This window comes from Acomys minous, assembly GCF_964271855.1.
Source record: "Acomys minous genome assembly, chromosome: 15".
In the NCBI taxonomy this organism is placed as follows: Eukaryota; Metazoa; Chordata; class Mammalia; order Rodentia; family Muridae; genus Acomys; species Acomys minous.
The window spans coordinates 26,413,946-26,434,607 of NC_140497.1; the positions used below are offsets into that span (position 1 = coordinate 26,413,946).

General features: G+C 43.7%; 1 protein-coding gene across 2 annotated transcripts in view; it reads right to left on the minus strand.

Annotated features, from left to right (window-relative positions):
- Window positions 1-17,356: 17,356 nt before the first annotated feature.
- Window positions 17,357-20,662, minus strand: part of LONRF1 (LON peptidase N-terminal domain and ring finger 1) — a 32,153-nt gene continuing 28,847 nt past the window's right edge. For both annotated transcript variants that reach the window (XM_084759659.1, XM_084759658.1), the window contains exon 12: window positions 17,357-18,872. In XM_084759659.1, coding sequence (XP_084615785.1) covers window positions 18,714-18,872 — 159 coding nt within the window. In that variant the 3' untranslated portion in view covers window positions 17,357-18,713. The remainder of the gene's footprint in view (window positions 18,873-20,662) is intronic.

A 20,662-nucleotide genomic window follows, 5' to 3' on the forward strand; every position in this document is an offset into this window, starting at 1 on the left:
TTGGTTTGGGGGTTTCCATCCTTTTTTTTTTTAATTAAAAAAAATTTTTTAGGGTTTCTCAGATTTGAGAATTGTGCATTCGACTTACTACAGCTTCTTTTTAAATAGGAGTTCCATATGACATCCATGCTGATTTCTCTTGGCATGTAACACTTCTGGGGAAATTTTGTTTTGGGGATTAACAGTGTGTTTTGCTGAAGAGATGAGAATGTATAAGTCAAGTGGGATAACTTCATAGAAAAGGAAGCTATGAGGAAACGTTAGAGATGGCTCGGTAGTTGAGAGCAGTGACTGTTTCTTAGAAACAAGGAGACAGGACATAAAGGTTAGGGACCAGCAAACTGTAACAGTCTCAAACTGCCGCAGTCTTCCAGTATTTTACACTTCACTCTTCCTGCTCATCCAACCATGGAATTTACAACTGACAGGCAAATTAAAAAACATCCGGTTAGAGCCCTTCATTGCAGGCATGCAAAATAGTAGCTTCAGAACCGATGGTTTGCCCAAGATGGCCGCCTCTGGAGAAGACTCCCAGGTCTCAATTATAATGTAAAAGCCCTCTCCACCAACATACGTCAGTGGTGAGAAACCCCACCCACTCCACCCCCAGCCCCGAGAAGGTTGTGTTAGCTACTTGAATGCTGGCTGGTGGCAGATATATCTAACAGAACAACCAGGACAGGAGGGACTCATTTCCTGCTGGTTCGAGGATACACTCACCATCATGGCAAAGGGGGGGGGCACCATGGTGGGAACACCTCCCAGGAGTAGCACGGAGAAAGAGACAGGGACAGAAGTGGGGCCAGGCTATAATGTCCAATACGGGCAGGCAGCAACCCATTTCTCCCTGCTTTTTTTGGTATGTTTTTCGAGATAGGGTCTCTCTGTATAGCCTTGGCTGTCCTGGACTCCCTTTGTAGACCAGGCTGGCCTCGAACTCACAGCTATCAGCCTGCCTCTGCTTCCCGATTGCTGGGATTAAAGGCGCGCACCACCACCACTATCACCACCACCACCACCACCACCACTGGGCTTCCATTTCTCCCTGCTATTCCTTGTCTCTGGTGTCGCCAATTTGATCACTTCCCCTTGGTGGGAAGGCCTGGCGGCAAACAGAGGAAAGGGAAGAAGGCTATCCAAATGAGACCTAATAGTCTGTGGTCATATGGTGGGGTGAGAAGTCCCCTTCTGTCAGAGGTCTAGGGGAGGGGCATAGGGCAGAAGAAGGAGGGAAGGTGGGAACGGGAAGATACAAGCAAGGGGATAGCACTCATTCATAAAAATACATAAATAATAACTTTTTAAAAAGTTACAAGTGGACAAAATCCGAGAATAGATCACAGAGGGTATAACCCTGAGCAGCCTGAAGTCAGTACCTAACCAATAATATTCCTTTAGTAAAAAGAGATCATTGAAGTGCTGGTTGTTCTTCCAGAGGACCTGGGTTCAATTCCCAGCACCACACGGCAGCTCACACAAATGTCTGTAATTCCAGTTTTAGGGGATCTGTGTGATACCCTCACACAGACACACATACATGCAGGCAGAACACCTATGCACCTGAAGTAAAAATAAACAAATTATTAAAAGAGATAATTGTTGGCATTGGCTACCAAAAGAGATACATGTGTCTTTTAAGATCAAAGACCTGTGAAAGGTTCATTTTGACAAGCTCCTCATTCACCAAAGATCCTGTAAGGACGGCCAGGAGTCATATCCAATATGAGGTTCAATGTTCGGTTTTTATTCACATATTATCATCAATTGTTATGCATTTTGCATCTTTGAATGTGTGTAGGGGCATTTTGAGAGTTAACAATTGAGGCATTTTATACAAATGAGAAATCAAAGCATATGGCTGGCCCTTCCTGCTGCATTAGTTTTTCCAATTTTCTATCAATTTAGCATGACTAATCTTCTGGCAAGCCCCAGCCATCAAAAAAAAAAAATGTCTAAATAACAGAGGTTTATCACTAATGGGATTGGATCACAAGAACAGTGGGGAGGGGTGGGAAGACTATGTGCTTTGTGCTTTTTATGTATCTGTATTGTTTTCAAAGTACACCCTGATGTTTAAAGCTACGTTAAGAGAAACAAAGTAACAAAACAACCATCTGATATCAGTGCACCTGGTCCTGGAGATCCGTAACAATCATAGGGGTCACCTGGGGCTCCCTCACAGGCATGGCAGGATCTAGCTATTTAGTGCTTGTCATTACATTTAAATTCCCTTTTTTTCCTGTTAGCACTTGAAGGTAAGAAAGGAAACCCAAATCTAGATGATGAAAAGCAAATCTGGTCTTTTTTTTTGTTAGTTAGTTAGTTAGTTAGTTAGTTAGTTAGTTAGTTAGTTAAGACAAGGTCTCACTATGTAGCCCTACTTAGTTTAAAATTCACTATGGAGCCAAACAAGGCTTTGAACTCCCAGAGAGCTGCTGTCTCTGCCTCTGCCTCTCAAGTGCTGGTATTAAATGTGTGAGCCATCATATGCCGCATTTTCCTGTTTCATATCTTTTTCTATAGCTGCACAGGAAAGCTGGCTTGAATGAGATTTTAACCTACAGTTGATCACCAGTGCCACTAGGTGGCACTTGTGTCCCTACAAGGGAAATCAATTCTTTAATCCCAAGAGAAATTTTTAGAAATCTGGGCATTTAGTGAATTCCAACTTAACTCAATAGAGAAAATTAAAAAAAAAAAAAAAGTGTTTGTCACAATTTTATGCCATCAGGGGAAAAAAAATCTCCGTAAAGCCCTCTTTCTTCATAGGAAAATATGATGCCTGATTTCTATCGAAACACCCCACATTTGAACTCTAAATCTACATTTAAGATCATGGATATGTGGCTCCTGCAAGGAAACTGTGCATGGGGCCCACCTCAGGCATAGGACGTGGAGGCTCTGAGTTGAAGCCTCTTCTTGAGGGCAGGCTTTCATAGTCCTGAAAGGGACACAGCCATAGCCCTACACAGCTGTGACACCCACGAGCCGCAACAATGACCAGCATGGCACGATGTCCCTAAGGCTCACGGAACAACAATGTGCATGTTCCTCAAAGATCTAGAGGTAGATCTTACTGTAAGGTCCAGCCGTACCACTCCTGGGCATACACCCAAAGGACTGTATGTTCTACTGCAGCGATACTTGCTCATCCGGATTCATTGTTGCTGTACGTGCAATAGCCAGTGCATGGAAACATCCCAGAGGTCCATAATAAAAAGTGGTGTATTTATATAATGGAATATTATTCAGTTGTTAGGAAAATGTAAAATCTGAAGTAAATGAATGGATCCGGAGTTAACAGCTCTGAGGGCTGTAATGCAGATGCAGAGACCTCCTGAGCTCTGCTTACACGATTTGTCCCTTATGAATTCTTGGCTCAGCCCCACGTCTTGGCTATCGTAGCTCCCACTGCTTCCCAGCTAGCATAACAGCTCAGGGGATTTTGATAACGTTTGTGTAATATATCTATTTTCCTACTAAACTAAGTTTCAGAGGTCTAACCCTAACACTCAGGTGACTGTGACAGAGCGAGGCACAGAGTCTATCCTAACAAGTAATTTTTGGGACCAAAGATCTAAATTTTAAAGTGGTGCTAGCTCATTTAAAGGATCTGAGTTTTCTCTGCATTACCAATTCTAATCTTCAGATGTTCCCAAGAATAGACTTCAAAGCTTGCACAAGAATCCAAATCGTACGGGCCAGGTTGCATCATCCTAATGATATATACACGGGTATAAATAATAAACGCAAGGCTAACTTTTGACCTTACAAATTTTTGATTCTCTTGTGGAATCTGTTCGTCTTTTTAATCTTGAAAAAAATCAAGATGTTGCCAATGCTGTGAAAGCCATGTAGTCAGTGACTGACTGTAGAGACATTTGGTTTGTTTTTTGTTTTTTTGGTTTTTTTTTTTTTGAGACAAGGTTTCTCTGTGTAACAATCCTGGTTATCCTGGACTCACTTTTGTAGACCAGGCTGGCCTCGAACTCACAGTAATCCGCCTGCCTCTGCCTCCCGAGTGCTTGGATTAAAGGCATGTGCCACTACATAGAGGCATGTGTTAACTGACTCTTGTGTGTATGTGTTACTGACTTTTTTTTCAGCTACTTGGACCTGGAGTAGGAGGATCGGTTACTTGCGCAGGTCTCCTACCTCATAGCTCCTCTGAATGGATTTGTGGAAACATCTCTGGAGGCAAAGGTATGGCAGCTCCACGCTCCTCTCATCTGGACAACTTTAAAAGCACCTGAGAAATCCCCCAGCTCCAGGTGCCTACCATCAGCCCCAGTGCCCAGTCTCACTGCTTTCCTCCACACAGCTTTGCCATCAGTCTGAAATTATGACAGAGTTTTCTAGAGCTTCTGTAACAAAACACCTCAAACAACAGACATTATTCCTCCGGAGGCCGAGGCTACAAGTCCAAAGGCACACTCCCCCTGTCTGGGTCTCTCTTCCTCTCCCCCGGACCCCGCCTACACCCTCTGTCCCCTTCCCAACTCTTCTCTCTAGGGGAATGATCCTTCGGAGTCTCTTCTAGCTATTGGTAGCCCTAACACTCGGGCTCCTGGGGGTCAGCGTCCACCTCTGTGGTCACAGGGCTTGCTGTGTCTTTGTCTGCTCTTGCGTTTTGGTGGCCTCTATTCTCCCCATGTGTGTGATAACATTCGTATTGGATTAAGGACTCCTTTTTCATTGGAACGCCTTCTTAACTCATTCCGAAGACCTCACTTCTGTATAGGTTTCCATTCTCAGATGCTCAGGGTAAAGAGCACAACGGAGAAATGTTGGTTTATAGACAGCTCAATCTGTAGCAAGCAGCTTTAGTCAGCAGAGCTAAACATTAAAAATAGCCTGGATGCCCTTCGGACGGGGAATGGATGAGCTAGCATGGTATTTCTATATAACATGCTATTACTCAGAAACATAAGCAAATGATTTACTGATACCGGGGGCACCACTTTGCCTCATGCTAGGTGGGAGAAATTGCTGAGCTGCACTCTCCAGTGGTTCAGAATCTGCTATTTACAACACTTTATGCAAAACATAGATTGAGGTACTGAAAACAGATTGGTATTTCCAGGTTGGGGGGGGGGGGCGGGAATTCAAGAGGGACTTGGGGCCGGTTGACGGTCATCATCGTCATCTTGGCATTGAAGCTGGCTAGCTCTATAACTGTTCATGTTTATATAAATCCATAGAACCACACCCCCAAAGGAAGACTTGAACATATGCAATTTACACATTAGTAATCGTGACCCATCCCTACACACACACACACACACACACACACACACACACATACTCACCCTATACACAAAGAAAACCCACAACAAAAGAATAAGCCTTACCTATACTGTGGTATTTTATTAGTAGTAGTAAAAATTGGAGATCCACATGGGAAACACACACACACACACACACACACACACACACACACACACACACACACACTTCCCCTCCACACAAAAACTAACTTAAAACTAATCACTAACTGCGAGGTAAAAGCTAAAACTGCCAAACTTCTAGAAGAAACAAGAAAACTACTCAAAAACTCAGGAGAAAGTAACATTTTCTGAGATGTGAGATGAAAAGCAGAGTCTGTATAAAGAGAGGGAGACAGAGATGTTAGGGAGAGAAATGGGACGTCACCAAAACTTTAAATACACTCCCTTTACAAAAGAGTTCTCTCTAGGATATTTAAAGAATAATCAAAGTTCAATAAGAAGACAAATGATTCTAATGAGCAAGATTTGAGCAAGTATTTTGTTTTGTTTTTTGTTTGTTTGTTTTTGTTTTTCTTTGGTTTTTTGAAACAGGTTTTCTCTGTGTTATCTTGGCTGTCCTGAACTCACTTTGTAGACAAGGCTAGGCTCGAACTCACAGAGATCCGCCTGCCTCCCAAGTGCTGGGATTAAAGGCTTGCGCCACCACGCCCAGCTTTTGAACAAGTATTTTTTAAAAAAATGGCTAAGCATAAAAGATGCTCACAGTAAATAGACATCAAGGAGCTGCTGACTGCAATCCAATAACAATGTTGAGAGCGCATTAAAACTGTTAAGACAAATGCGACAAAACAAGGGTGGGCAAGCCCTTGGTGCAGTTGATGGAAAGAGCCAAGCACTGCATTGCTAAAGGGAGCGTCTGATGGCAAGGCTCAAGTCAACTTGACTCAAGCTGGAGTTATCCGAAAGGAGGGACCCTCAATTAAGAAAATGCTTCCACGATGTCCAGCTGTAAGGCATTTTCTTAACTAGTGATTGATGGGGGAGGGCCCAGGCCATTGTGGGTGGTGACATCAAGGCTGAGCACATTGCGGAAGCCAGCAAGAAGCCATTCCCCTATGGCCTCTGCAGGAGCTCCTGTCCCTAGGTTCCTGCCTTGTTTGCATTCCTGTCCTGACTTCTTTCGATAATAAACAGGAGTATGGATGCACAAGCCAAATAAATCCTTTCCTCCCCAACTTGCTTTTTGTTATGGTGCTTCATTGCAGCAATGGAAACCTTAACTAACAGATGGGAAGACTCACAGCCAATCGCTGGGCAAAGCATAAGGAGTCCTGTGGAAAAGCAGGGGGTGGGGGGGTGGGGGGGGTGGGGGGGTGGGGGGGAGGGAGGATAGAAGGACCTAGAGGAGACAGGAGCTGCACAAGAAGACCAACAGAGCCAACTAACCAGGGCCCAGAGGGGCTTGTGGAGACTGAAGCACCAACCATGGACCATGCATAGACTGGACCTAGGTCCCCTACACAGATGTAGCAGATGGGCAGCTCAGGCTTCCTGGGGAGCAGGGGCTGTCTTTGACATGGACTAGGTTGCCTGGCTTTTTGATCACTTCCTCCTGGCAAGGCTGTGGCCAGGCCACAGGGGAAGAGGATGTACTCCGTCCTAATGTAACTCGATAAGCTGGGTGTGTGTGTGGAGAGGGGCTCCCCTTTTCTGAAAAGTAGGGGAGGGGGGAAGAGGGAGGGAGGGTGGGACTAGGAGGAGAGGATGGACGGGCTACCATCAGGCTGTAAAGTGAATAAATAAATTAATTTTAAATAAAGACAGTGTAAATAGAATAGCCACTTTAGACGACTGCTTGCCAGGTTTTTTACAATGTTAAACATGCATTGAAACATTATTATTATTACTGTGTTTACGTGTGAGTGAAAGAAAGAGAGGAAGGGTGTGCACGTGCCTTGACGTGCTTATGGAATCAAAGGGACAGCTTTTTGTTTCTCTGTGTAGCCCTGGCTGTACTGGAACTCTCCTTGTAGACCAGGCTGGCCTCGAACTCACAGAGATCCACTTGCCTCTGACTCCTGAGTGCTGGGACTAAAGGTGTGTGCCACCACCGCCCAGCCAGGGGACAGCTTTTTAACCCCTCCCCCCACTGTGGGTTTCAGGTACTTACTGAACTCAGGTTGTCAGGTTTGGGCTGCAAGTGTCTTTACCAGCGGAGCCATCTTGGTGACCCCCAAAACATACATTTACTATATGCCTAATTTTCAGGTATATGTAAGAAAATGAAACATATTTATGCAAAGATGTGTACCTCTCCGGAGGGTTATTTTAAGAACCGGACTCCTGGGTCACGAGAACCGCGTTTAACCTTATTAAGGAACTCCTAGAATTTTCCAAAATGGCCGCAGCATTTTGCATTTCCTAAATTAATAGACTATAAGGGTTTAAGATTTCCACACTCTGAGCAGGCTTCCCCATGGAGCTCCCATGCTCATGGGTGGAGGCTGTCTGGGGTTGATGATGTGAGCGCCAAGGGCAATGCACGGATTTGTTCTAGCTGCGTGGTGGGAGAACAGTCTTGGAACTAAAGGCACACTTTTCCTTCACTCTCTTATCTCACACAAGGATTTCTCAAAGACTTAAAAACAAACAAACAAAACATCTTTGCCGTGACATCATTTTCTTCCTGAGAAGGATTTTAACAAGTACACTGTTCACCAATGATTCGTTCTGTGTGTTGCTGTTTCTTTATTTCCCTCCATGCTCTATTCGTAACTAGGTGCATGTGTCTACCCTCCCCCCACCCCCCACCTCCCGGGCTCCAGTGGAAGAGTCTGGCTTCCTGAAGTAATGATTTGTGTAGCACTTACACCCAGGATGGGGACACATTCACTGAGCTCACAGCAATCATTTTGAAGAGTGAAAAGAAGATATTTCAATGTGCAGAGATCATAAATTTTCCTGGTGTAATTATTCCATGCAATGGTTTGGTTTTTTAAATTTATTTAAGTTCTTTAGAGACAGGGTTTCTCTGTGTAGCCTTGGCTGTCCTGGAGTCGCTTTGTAGACCAGCCTGGTCTCGAACTCAGAGCTCTGCCTGCCTCTGCCTCCCAAGTGCTGGGGTTAAAAGTATGGGCCACAAAGCCCGACCTTGGTTTTATTTTTGAATTTTGGTTTCTGCCAAGTGAAATTCCATGGAGATGAAAATGCCCTCCTTGAAACGTGAGTGAATAATACAAATTGTGTCTGGGCCATCAATGGAATAAAACACTTGAGACATATCACCTGACAAGGAATAAAGGTTGGTTTGGGCTCATAGTTTTCAGTCCATACTCATTTGGCCCTGTTGCTTGGTGGCCAGGCAATATGCATTACAGAGGGACATGGGGACAGACAGAGTGACTGCTCACTCACGGTGGCTGGGAAGCAGAAACAAGAGACAGGAGGGGCCTGGTTCCCAATGTTGCCTTCAGGAGCTCAGCTCAAGGTCCTAACTTCTTCCTGGGATGGCCTAACCCCTAAAGGTTCTGTCCTCTGCCAATAGTGTCACAGGCAGGTGGCAGAGCTTCTAACACAGGAGCTTTGGGGGACATTCACTCCGAAGCCCCATGAACACTGGCATCAGGCCAGATAGCAAGCGCTAACGGAGGACGGAGGGCTTTGTGTTGCCTGAGAGCTGAGGCATTTGTTTGACTAAAGTCGTGGTGGCTTTAGTTCAGCCTTAGCAGACAACTAGAATTTTACCATTTAGGGAAAAGGAACGTGGCTTCTGAGCCCTAAAACAAGATCCCTCAGCTTGCTTTAGGAGATCTGGGAAGCATGGGGCTGCTCGAGCCTCTGAGGGAGGCTGAGGTCAGAGCTGAGGAGCTGGACTTCCTCCTGCGGGTGATTGGCGCAAACAAGCAGGGAACAGAAGATGAGATCAGCGTGAGGAAAGCTCCTAGCTGGAAATGCGAGGACAGAGAATAGGAGAGGGGCTCTCGGAATAACTCCAGGCAGAGGGGCAGTTGAGCTAGTCAAGTCTCTTCAAAGATTTTTGAATGTGATCTCTCTAAAACCACCCTCTTTCTTGTATACTTTTAGGTTGAATGTATATTTTTATTGTAAATTAAATGATAAAACATACCTTTCAGCTTCTTTTAGCCACATTTTCGAATAAAGTGACATAAAGTTACTTACATGTACCTAGTAAAATAAGTATAATGGTAGTTTGACTGTTAGCAACATCCTCTAAAAATATAAAAATTTTAAAATACGTAAAAATATAATACACAAATGTAGTTTTTCTTACTTTAATTCCATTCCACTCTCTCCCTTCAAGGATATAGGCATAAGTCTTATACTTGAAAATCTATTATTATTCACCATATATTTCTTTGTAATAGGAGGTATGCATGTTTTTATTTACATATTATAAAAGTTTATTACCCAGGCAACAAAGCTCTAAAAGTATGAATGTTTTCTTCTGGGTTGAGTTTCTTCTGGCTTGAGTGCACACATGGAATTGTAATTAGTGGTAATTTAGGACTGATCAAAATTCCATATATGCACGATATATTTGGATAATTTATTGAGGAGGTGTCTACTATTGAAGTAAACAGAGTGCCCCCTCAGTCAGGCCAGGTATCCAGTAATGCAGACAATGTATTATTAAAGGCCACATGGTTTCTCCCTCAGGAGTTTCACCACTAAGCAAGAAAAGTAATTAGGCCAACAGGAAGTGGAAAACCCACAAACTTTCTCCGCTAATGGGGGGGGGGGGGACTTCAGTCCAGGGAAGTCAGTATGCTTGACCACTCGACCTCACACGGTTTTAGCATATAGGATCTGTGGAGCACTCAACTGGGCCTTTCAGAAGGTAAGTTTATACCTCCAACTTCATGAGACGGCTGAGTGGGAGATTTAGAAGCCTTCATCCTCCAAGTCAGTGAGGGTCACGGAGGGGGCAGAGTCCTGGAAACCACTGGAAAAGGGGAAAGAACGTTTGTAAACATCTTCTTCCCGGTGAACATCCTCAACTCCTGACTTCTACCTTTGCTTTGCTTTTCTAAGTTCTAGGCACAGAATCTGGGAAGTGTGAATGCGTGAGCAGCCACGCGTAGCCAGCGAAGGAGAGAGTCTAATTACATCTGGAAGCTTCCAGAGTCCTCCTCGGCACCCGTACAGCCCTGGACAAATTCCTGACAGCACAGCATGAAGGAGGAGCACAGCAGACCTTGATTCCCCACCCTCAGGTATTTGTGTTTATTTTTAGGGTGGAAACCAAGCAACCTCCTTCCTGGTTACCGTGGGAAGGTATACAGGGCAGGATCCCTAAGGCCTCTGGGAGGGATTCGAGTCTTTAAATCTCGTCATTATCTCTAGTTCCCCTGAAGAGAAATTGAGCCAAGAGTCTCCCAAGCACCCTTCTTCCCTCCTGGCTTCCTGTCTCCTCCACACGGTGACTAGCTCCAGGGTGTATCATATCTAATCCAAAATATTCTTAGCCTTGAAAAGCAACTGTTTAGTCCAGCAGACTGCTAGAAGCACATATTCTCCATCCTCTGCAAGGTAGCAGCAGCACTGTTTTCTTTTTCTTTTTTTGGCTAATGTCATTTGGGTCTGAGATCTCAGGCTAACGTTGGAATCCTTGATTCTTCTGATCTCTTCTGTCTCAGTCAGAAAGGCTTTTGATTTCAACTGCCTTGCACTCCCCCACTACTCCCCCCCCCCCAATTCCTCTGCCCCGGAGTTATCTGCTTTTCCTGGCTCCTGAACATGACTGCAGAGGATCAGGTCTCAAATCCAGGAATGAACAAAACACTGCCATTTCCCCCTGCCCCATCTTAATAAAAACCAAATTCTGATTCTGAGTTCACACCCCGATGAATTGTTAGGGGGCAAAAATCAACTTCTATAATTTTTTCAAAGTTTGTCTTCTCCCTCCATGAAGTTGTATGCAGTTTTAGGTTGCTATAAAACCAAGTCTATGGGGGGTGGGGAGGGGGGGAGGCAGATCTCAGTCAGCAGTAGAGCACATATTTTAACCTATAAAGCCCTAGGTTCAATCTTTAGCACTTAAAATCAATCAATCAATCAATCAAGCCAGCCTTTGGTACACCCGTTCCTCTGCTGCTACTCCTTCCCCACCAGGAGAGACCATGTTCCTTTCAACTGTGAGCCAAACATTTCTTTCCTTTACAAAACAAAACTTTGGAGCCAGCGGGACGGGTGAGCAGGTAAGGACAACACTTGCCAAGCCTGATGCCATGAGTTTAATCTCCTTGAGTTCCATCATGGTGGGAGAACAGAACAGACTCATCTAAGTTACGTTTGACCACCACACATATGGGGAGCAGGAAGGGGTGCAAGAAAGAAAGAAATGAAATGAAAAGAAAAAGGTATGTTTACAAGTGACTATTCACATCTGGAAAGTTGGCTCAAAGGTTAAGAGCACTGGCTGCTCTTCCAAAGGTCCTGAGTTCAATTCCCAGCAACCACAGGGTGGTTCACAACCATCTGTAATGAGATCTGGTGCCCTCTTCTGGCTTGCAGGTTGTTACCCTATATACATAATAAATAAACATTAAAAACAAACAAACAAGTGACTATTCAAATCTCAATAAGCAGGTTCATTACAGGGTTGGGGAGTCTGCTACTTCTACACTATCTTTGGGGTGGGGCCACACAAGACAACACGAACACTGCAGTCTTGTGTCTCCATCTCCTCAGATCTGTCAGCCACCTCTAAGATCTTGTTAATCAAGAAATGTCACCCCTGAATGACATAAATGGTCCCCACTTTCTCCTAAGAATCACAGATCTCAAAACCCTTTTCTCCATCACAAGATCTCAAGCCCTTGCTTCTCTCATCTTTCCAAACCTTCACCAAAATCCCTTAGTTGCTTAGATTTTAAGGAGAGGCAGAAGAACAGCTACCATTAGGGTCTTCCTATACCGTGTCAGGCTGCTTCCAGAGGCCAGAAATGTAAAACTAAGATACTTAATTCCAGACACTTTAATAGTGGCTACACAAATCATGGGTATGTAGCAATCTAATAGTGAAGAATACAAACATTTAAATTCCTTATCATGCCATCTATGCACATTTGGCACAATTACACAAGTATGTAAAATTTGGTTACAGATTGGCAGATAAGTTTATCCTATATATAATCTGTTGTGGAGCCAAAAATAGTCATTTAAACTCGATGCTCTAATCCTAAGGCAACAGTGTGAATTATCACCACTTTGCAACCTGACTAGACTCCTAGGACAGCAAGGGTTGTTTCTGAGACGTGTAAACAAAAAGCAAGGTCAAACTGCAACCTCCATCCACTTGTCTTTGTTCAACTCCAGACAGAGCTCGTTTATCTATGGGGGCTTCAGTAACTGTTGCAGGCTAAGCCCGAGAGCAGTGACAGTCCCACCAGATGTCTTGAAAACAAAAGCTGAGGTTGTACTAAGGAGTCATTACTGAAACCTGGCCCACATGCTCCTCTGTCCTGTTGCTGCTTCTCTGTGAGGGTAAACCCTTGCCTTAGCCTGTGATTCCTAAGAAGAGTAAATTGCTATTGAGCAACAGCAAGATCCCCCCTCCCGGCTTGTAGGTGGTAGCTCACATCTTTAATCCCAGCACTGGGAGGCAGAAGCAGGCAGATCTCTAAGTTCCAGGCCAGCCTGGTCTACAGAGCAAGTTCCAGGCCAGACATGGCTACAGAGAAACCCTGTTTTGAAAAACAACAAGAAAGATCCCTATTCCCTTTCAATCTTGGGTTATATAACATGTGGCACATTCTCCATCTTGGGTTCTTCTGTATTCCTGCCCTACTGTGCACACCTGCTTAGTGTTCAAAAGACCTATCTCTAGAATGTCAGCTGGCAGACTTGGTCTCAGGAGTCATGGCCTCCTCTTGTTTCAGAAATTGCTGTTCTTGTTGAGGGTTTACATTTGTTGTCTTTAACTCTATTCTGAGAAAGAAAATCTGGAGTGAAACCTCATTCTCACTATCTTCCCTGCCACAGGAAGTGACATCCTCATATATGGCCACTTAAGAGTTAGACTATCTCAGTCTATGGCTCTGATGATAATTAGGCTGAAAAATACCGCACTACAAAATCAGCTGACTTTATTTTCTACATCTTGCTCATTATCTACATTTTAACTGCAAGAATGTAATGTTCTGGTCCCCAGAGTCTAGCATCCTTATTGTTACAATGTCTTCACACTGACTACTCTTCCTATTTCCTACTATTCAGCTCTAGCAAGATGACCCCAAAAATCACTGAGGGTATTGTTAAAGGCATATGGACACTCAGTTCTTAGACATCCGGCTTTTATGTACCTCCACTACAGTAAACGTATCAGTGACCACAACACATAGGCTTAGACACAATGGTCACAGTCTTAGATCCTAAAACCCAATTTCCTTCATATGCTGAGTTTCACATAGAGAAGACAGATCGCACAAGAATACACTGCTCCCAAATCTTACTGGTTTCATTTTGGCATCCAGTCTCCTAATCTCTGTGTTCCATGCTGCAAGGTAACCATGGCGTAATGACAAAACTGAATCACATTTTTTTTATACATTAGTCTCATTTGTTATTTTTAATGACTGAATACTGCTTATGCTTCTCTTTGTTTAAGTTATCTACTGTCTTTGCTGTTCCAGAGTCATTGAGAAGATATCCTACCTATTGTGAATGCAACTTTTATTGTAATTACTTTAACCCTTCCCAAATCCCATTGACTCTCTAGAGTATGAACATTTTAATGGTCTTGATACATTTATGAACTATCACGGTCTAAGAAGATCATCCATTTATCCTGCTTCCCAAAATACAAGACTGAACCGGAATGGAGCATCTCACACTAGTGTTCACAAAGATCCCAGTTCCACAGTTGTAAAAGGCACCCTTCACATGTAAAGCCCAGGCCACCAATCACTTTTGGGAACTTCACTCTTTGGTCTTTCATTACTTGATATGGCAAGATAGAGCAAGTCTACCTGGATTCAAAACTGACCTGACCACACCACAGCTCCACAATCCTTAGGCAGTTAGCCACTATACTCAACATTTCTGGTTTCTCACCTTATATGAACACCTTCCTTACAGGATTTTTCTGAAGGCTGATTGTGATGCCTACTGTCTCAGTTAGGCTTACTATTGCTGTGATGAAATACTGCGACCACAAAGCAAGTTGGGGAGGAAAGAGTTTATCTGGCATACACTTCCCTATCACTATTTACCATCTAAGGAAATCGGGACAGGAACTCAAACAGGGCAGGAACTTTGAGGCAGGAACTCAGGCAGAGGCCGTGGGTGGGAAGTAAACAGCTTTACTGGCTTGCTCCCCATGGCTTGCTCAGCCTGCTTTCTTATAAAACCCAGGTCCGCCAGCCTAGGATGCCACCACCTACAATGGGCTGCACCACCCCCATGATTAAGAAAATGCCTGACAGGCTTGCCTACAACCTGATCTTATGGAGGCTCAAGGTTCCTTCCTCTCCGATGACCCTAACTTATGTGAAGTTGACCTAAAACTATCCACATACCTACATTCTGAAACTAAGCATATAGTCTTTTGAAATCTTGAATAGTGGACCCACCCTACCCTTCCCCCTAAAAGATCTGTTTATAAAGACAAAATTTAATTTTATTGAATAGCTAAATGTTTGTCAAGAAGCAGGTCTACAAGACAGACCGTTCATTACTCTGCAGCCTAAGCATCTTTAAAAACAGTATTTATTTTTAAAAATGAACATTTATTAATAATTGTGTATATGGCAGTCAGAGGACAACTTGTGGGAGTCAGTTCTCTCCTCCCAAGACATGGGATCTGGGGATTAAAGTCTGGTCAGCAAACTTGGTGGCTGTTGTCTTTACTGGCTGAGCTGCCCTGCCAACCCTAATCATTTTTAAATACTGACCTCTGAACACTGGCTTAGGCTGAAAATTCAAACTCAAAAGCCTGAGAACAACTGCTGTTTCGTTCTGCAGTACAGCTGGGGGCGGGGGGAGTTCAAATTCACACCCAGCCTCCCTATGGGAATTTCCCAAGACCTTCTCTGAGTGTGGGGATTCCCTGGAGCTCTTTGCACTTGGCCTCCAGTCCTCCACTTCTGCAAAGCCGTGACTTCCTCTGGCCTAACATGCCAGCTTTCACTTACAGCTCAGATAGCCTCCAAAGCATCTGCCAACTCTTGAGGTTCTAATGTCACAACGGTCTTCATTTCCTTCCTTTTTTTTTTTTTTAAATCATTATTTGAATTTGGGGAGAAAGCAGTCATTTGTTCACTCCAGCTAATCTCCTTCCCTTGACTGGAAGTCCCCCCCATCCAAAATAGTCTCACTACGTAGCCCAGGTTGTCCCTCAACTTGTGATCTCAAGTACCTAGATTACAGATGACTGTCACCATGCTCAGTGTTTAAGTACTTATTTCAGGTATGTGCAGTGGTCAGTCTGTGACCCCCTTAAGCCTGTCTGCACTGCTGGAGCAGGTGGAGAGCCCTCAGGAGGGTTTGTGACGGTACCTTAGTTACTCCTTCAAGAATCATGAGCAAAGGCACAAGGAAGTGAGTAGAGTGCAGAGTCCTCCTAACTGAAGTGTCTGCGCAAGACCTAGAAGAATTAAACATGTGGACACGTGTATAAGCTGGGAAACTAGACACTTTAGCAAAAATCCTGTACTAATGATGGAACACAAGCACCTAAAGTGATAAGATAGATGACATTTTCATTAAGGAAAAAAAAAACCCTCAGACAAAATATCTACATAGGAAAACTGCCATAGGAACATCTGCCATAAAATAAAAATAAACAAGGCCCACACACTTCCACTGGTGTGTGTGTGTGTGTGTGTGTGTGTGTGTGTGTGTGTGTGTGTGTGTGTAGAAACCATTCAAAGCCCATCTGTGCATATAGCACACACATATATATATATATATATATATATATATATATATATATATATATATATTAAATATGTGGATTCAACACCAGGGGACTACTTTCACCATGTGGTATTTTAAGAAACATATAGGTAAATCATTTATACAGATTCCCCATTTATAATAGGCACTTAGCAGTATTTTTAATTACAAAAAAAGTTAGTTTACACTTTAAAACGGCTGATAAGGTAGTAGTAATGATAAAAGTACTATTAATAAGGTACTCCTGGGTAATTTATTATCCCTTCATTGGCTGCTTTCTAAGAACACTCCTCACTGTTGTCGGTGAAAAACAAAGCCAGGGCCTTGCATCTGCTGACTGTCAAACAAAGGCTAAGCTGCCCACACTGGCCTTGAACTCACTACGTGGCCCATACTGGCCTAAACTCCAAATCTCCCTGCTTCAGCCTCCAGATGAGTTGGGGTGTAGACCTGCATCAACAGGAACAGTGGGCAGTCTCTATTGGCTCAAGGTGGGGCTGAGTGGGGTCCCCTGAGTCTTTTCTAAACACTTTCAGCCAATCCTGAAGGCATGATGTTTGGGCATGGAGCTGTGTACCTACAGCAGCTGGAGACCGGGGTAGGCAAGCAGCAGGCCTGAGGCCCGCCTGAGCCACACACGGAAATCTCATCTCTAAACAAAACCTATAAACATTATCTGAGCTAAGGAAATAGAAATGGCCACAACAAAGTGGAGTCTTGAAAGGGAAGAATGTACATAAAAGTTTGTCTTTAAGAAACCTGTCATATTTTAAATTCATTAGTGACAACAAATACATTTTTAGGGTAGTTAAAAAGAAGATCTTCATCCTAAAGGGATATTTTTTTTTGTTTTGTTTTTTGTTTTTAAGGTTAAAAAACAAGGCTTTAGAGTCTAGAGTTTACAGAAGGGTTGTTGGACCTGAAGCCCCAAGACACCACATTCTTTGTTTATAAAGTGTTTTAAAACCACAACTTGCTGGGTGTGGTGGCACACGCCTTTCATCCCAGCCCTTGGGCGGTGGAGGGAGTTAGGTATCCGAGTTCAAGGCTAGCGTGTTCTATATCGTGAGTTCCAGGACAGCCAGAGCTATGTAGAGAGACCCCCAAAATCTACGAATTAAGCCTCATGCCACAAAACAACAACAACAACAAAACCCACGTAAGTTCAATAGTATTTTCTGACATCGTTTTAAAATTTAAAGGGGGAAAAGTATTATGAATTTAGCTTTTATTCAAAATTAAATAAGCAAAAGCAAAAAATTTAAGAAACTTGTACAAATTACTTACATAAAAGAAAGTCAATAGAGACAGACAGTCACAAATCTGCAACGGATAATTATAAAAGGGCTAGGACAGCATGGATATAACCATGTCACAGCATGGTGCTCTAACTGTGATATGAATAAGGCGTAACTAACATTTGCACCAAGACCAGAGTCAAAACAGAGCAGGCCTTACAAGCTTAGTCCTACCTTAGTCCCAGTTATGCTTTTCCTCCTCCCCCAGATCCGCAACGGACTCAGACGCTACGCTACTCCTTAAATACAAGTTACCATGTCAAACTCTAAACGACATAGACGGGCAGTTAATGCGAAAAGCCCCCTAAAATGTACAAGCTAGCGGGTTGGATCGAGTTCTCCTTCTACCTTTATGTACATTTTAATGTAAACCATATTTTCACAGTTTTAAGTGTTTTATGAATGGATGCACAGTACCATGTCAGGTTTGCAATTGTTCCTGGAGACTGGCTCTGGATTCTGCATCCCTGCCTGCCGGGCCACCGGGATGCAAGTATTTACATAAATAAGAGACTGTGTCATAGTCAATGGCCAAGACAGTTCAGCAAGAGCAGGATTTCCAACAAAAAATGATACTCTATACCATAATTTGCATGTTTGTGCAAATAGAAGCATCAGGACAAACAAATCTGAGGCAAATTCAATCTGTGAAAACTCCTACGACTACGGTTGTAAACTTAGGCAATAGAGGACCCTCAGCAAGTTCACTCTCTATGGCTTTTTTTTTTTTTGTCTTTTAAAATTTAAAGCCAGAGAAAAAGCACACCAACACACATCCACACATTCATATATGCACACAAGTGTACACACACACACATCCACACACTCATATATGCACACAAGTGTACACACACATATCCACACACTCATATATGCACACAAGTGTACACACACACACACACACACATACATACACATGTGCACACACGCACACATCATACATACACGGAGTACGAAGTTCATTTAGAGTATGGTACATAGTGCAAGTTCATCACAATGTAGAGGTTTGACACACATTCAGTGCGTGTTTTCTGTGCAAGTTCTTAGTGGTCTAGGACCTGGTTGAAGGTATTCATTTGCAGATCCACGAGATTCAGGAGGTTGAAGGAAAAAAAAAAGTTTCCTTAGTTTCTTAAACCAGCACTGGGTGTGCAAAGGCAGCGGACAACCCGGCCGTGAACATAGCCGGATCAGGGTGACTTTAAAGTAAGATCCAACCGCTTCTCAGCCTCTGGGCTAAGAGTGAGCTAAGTAAGATCCAAGCAGTTCGTTACTTAGATTGGTCTCTAGAAAAATAAGTCAGAATATGCTGTATCTTTGTCAGCCGTTCCTCCAAAGACTTCATTGACAGTACGGAGAGCTGATACCGAGGGTCTACAGGCAGGACAGCCAGCAGCCACCAACACCAAGCAGGTCCATTAGGGGTTGCCTAAAACCAACCAACAGTTCAGACTGTTAATGTAACATTAAAACTACAAAACAAAAAACAAGCCTGCTTTACTTACATGGTAGGTACTGTCTTAAGTCTCTGGATCATATCATCCAAGGGAGGCGGTTATTACATCACAGACAGTGAGGAACGGAAGCTGGGAACTGTGATGCAATCATCACCTGCGGTCCCTCAGTACACATCCCACAGAGTCAGGATTTTAATCTAGCCCTGACTCCAGTCAGCTCTTTCCTTTGTCAATACAAGGATCGGCTGTTGGCCTCAGGTTGCTGACATTCGGGGTTTGGGGACGCATTGCTGTCTGTGTGCCACAGTCCTGTGCCAACGGCATCTTTGCCTTCCTTCCTCTAGACACCAAGAGCACCTCTTTAGCTGCAATGGTCAAAATGTCTCCAGGTAGTACCAAATGCCTCATGGGGACAGACCTGGTTATTTAAAGCACTACGGAGTGTTAAGTGATACTTGAAATTTTTATTCAAAAGTTGGAATCCAAAAAAAAAAGGGGGGGGGCTTCCATTTAGTGTGAAAAACTGATGTGGTGAGGGCAAGAAAAAATTAGCTTCCTGGCAAGGAGGTTCCTGCATATTGCAAAGACTGATGAGCAGCCACAGAGAGAATGACAAATTTGCACAACAGGGTTGGAAAGCCTCCCTTATTGCTCTCTGCTCTGGTGCTCACGAGCCATGAACTTTCAGAATGACAGGAGCCATGGCAGTGCCTGTGGGATGGCTCCCCTCAGTGTCTGCTTTCAACTCTGCACCCAGGCCACTTCCTTTGACATTGCAGAGACAATGTTTCCCAGAATCCTATCCTCCATGGGTCTCCAGGATAGACTTAACCATACTAATGGAATTCTTACCAGATGCAGAAACTGGAAAAGAGGTCATTATTCTCTGGGACACGTGGGGCAGCTGTCCAGAGAATTCTAGAAAACTACTCATTCCCCTGCTGCTGACTGATGGGCAGACGGGCACTTGCTGGAGCCCTAAGAGCACTTTCTCCACCAGTGTGACTGAGGCATGGTGCCCCGCTGCTCCAGATGAACTGCAGTGGCATTCTGTGACCTCTGCGGCAGTAGTCATCGGCAGTCTCCAGCTGCTGTGTTAACATCCCTCGTGCAACCCTCATTTTGGATTACACACAGTGGGCTGCCTTGTTTCCCTGACTCCTAAGATGTCATTAACAAAAACCAGTGGCAGCGACCAGGAGAGAAGTGAGGACAATGCGGGAACACTACCGGAATTATGAGAGTTACTTTCTGGAGATTTTTTTTTTTAATATGCTAGTCTCCTTTGTCTTATGAAAGCAGACTTCTATAATGTTTAACCATATTCAGGTGGCCGGGATAAATATGCCACAGTGGACACCACCGACTCCACATGGGTCCTATCCTCAGTTTGGAAATGGTCCTGATGCTGAAACAAGAGACTCAGTTGGACTGGTCAGACTCAGACCAACCTTTGAAGGCTGGAATGACAGATGGTGCATCACACTGGGATTTATTATTGCTCCACCTTCATATATTTACAGCTATTTCACTATAAAATCAACCATCTTTTAGCAATAAATATTTTAGCCAATTCAAAATGTTTCACCTAACCTTGTTTGTTTTTTTTTTTTTTTATGAACCTGTGGTCAAATTCCCTAGGGTAAGGAACCTCCTAATGGGTCAAGCTCCGTGCACAGCAAGACTCACATTACTAATTAGGTTCAGTTTTAATGTAAACCCCAGTACTTGAGCAAGACCCCAAGAGTGACTGCTTTATGGT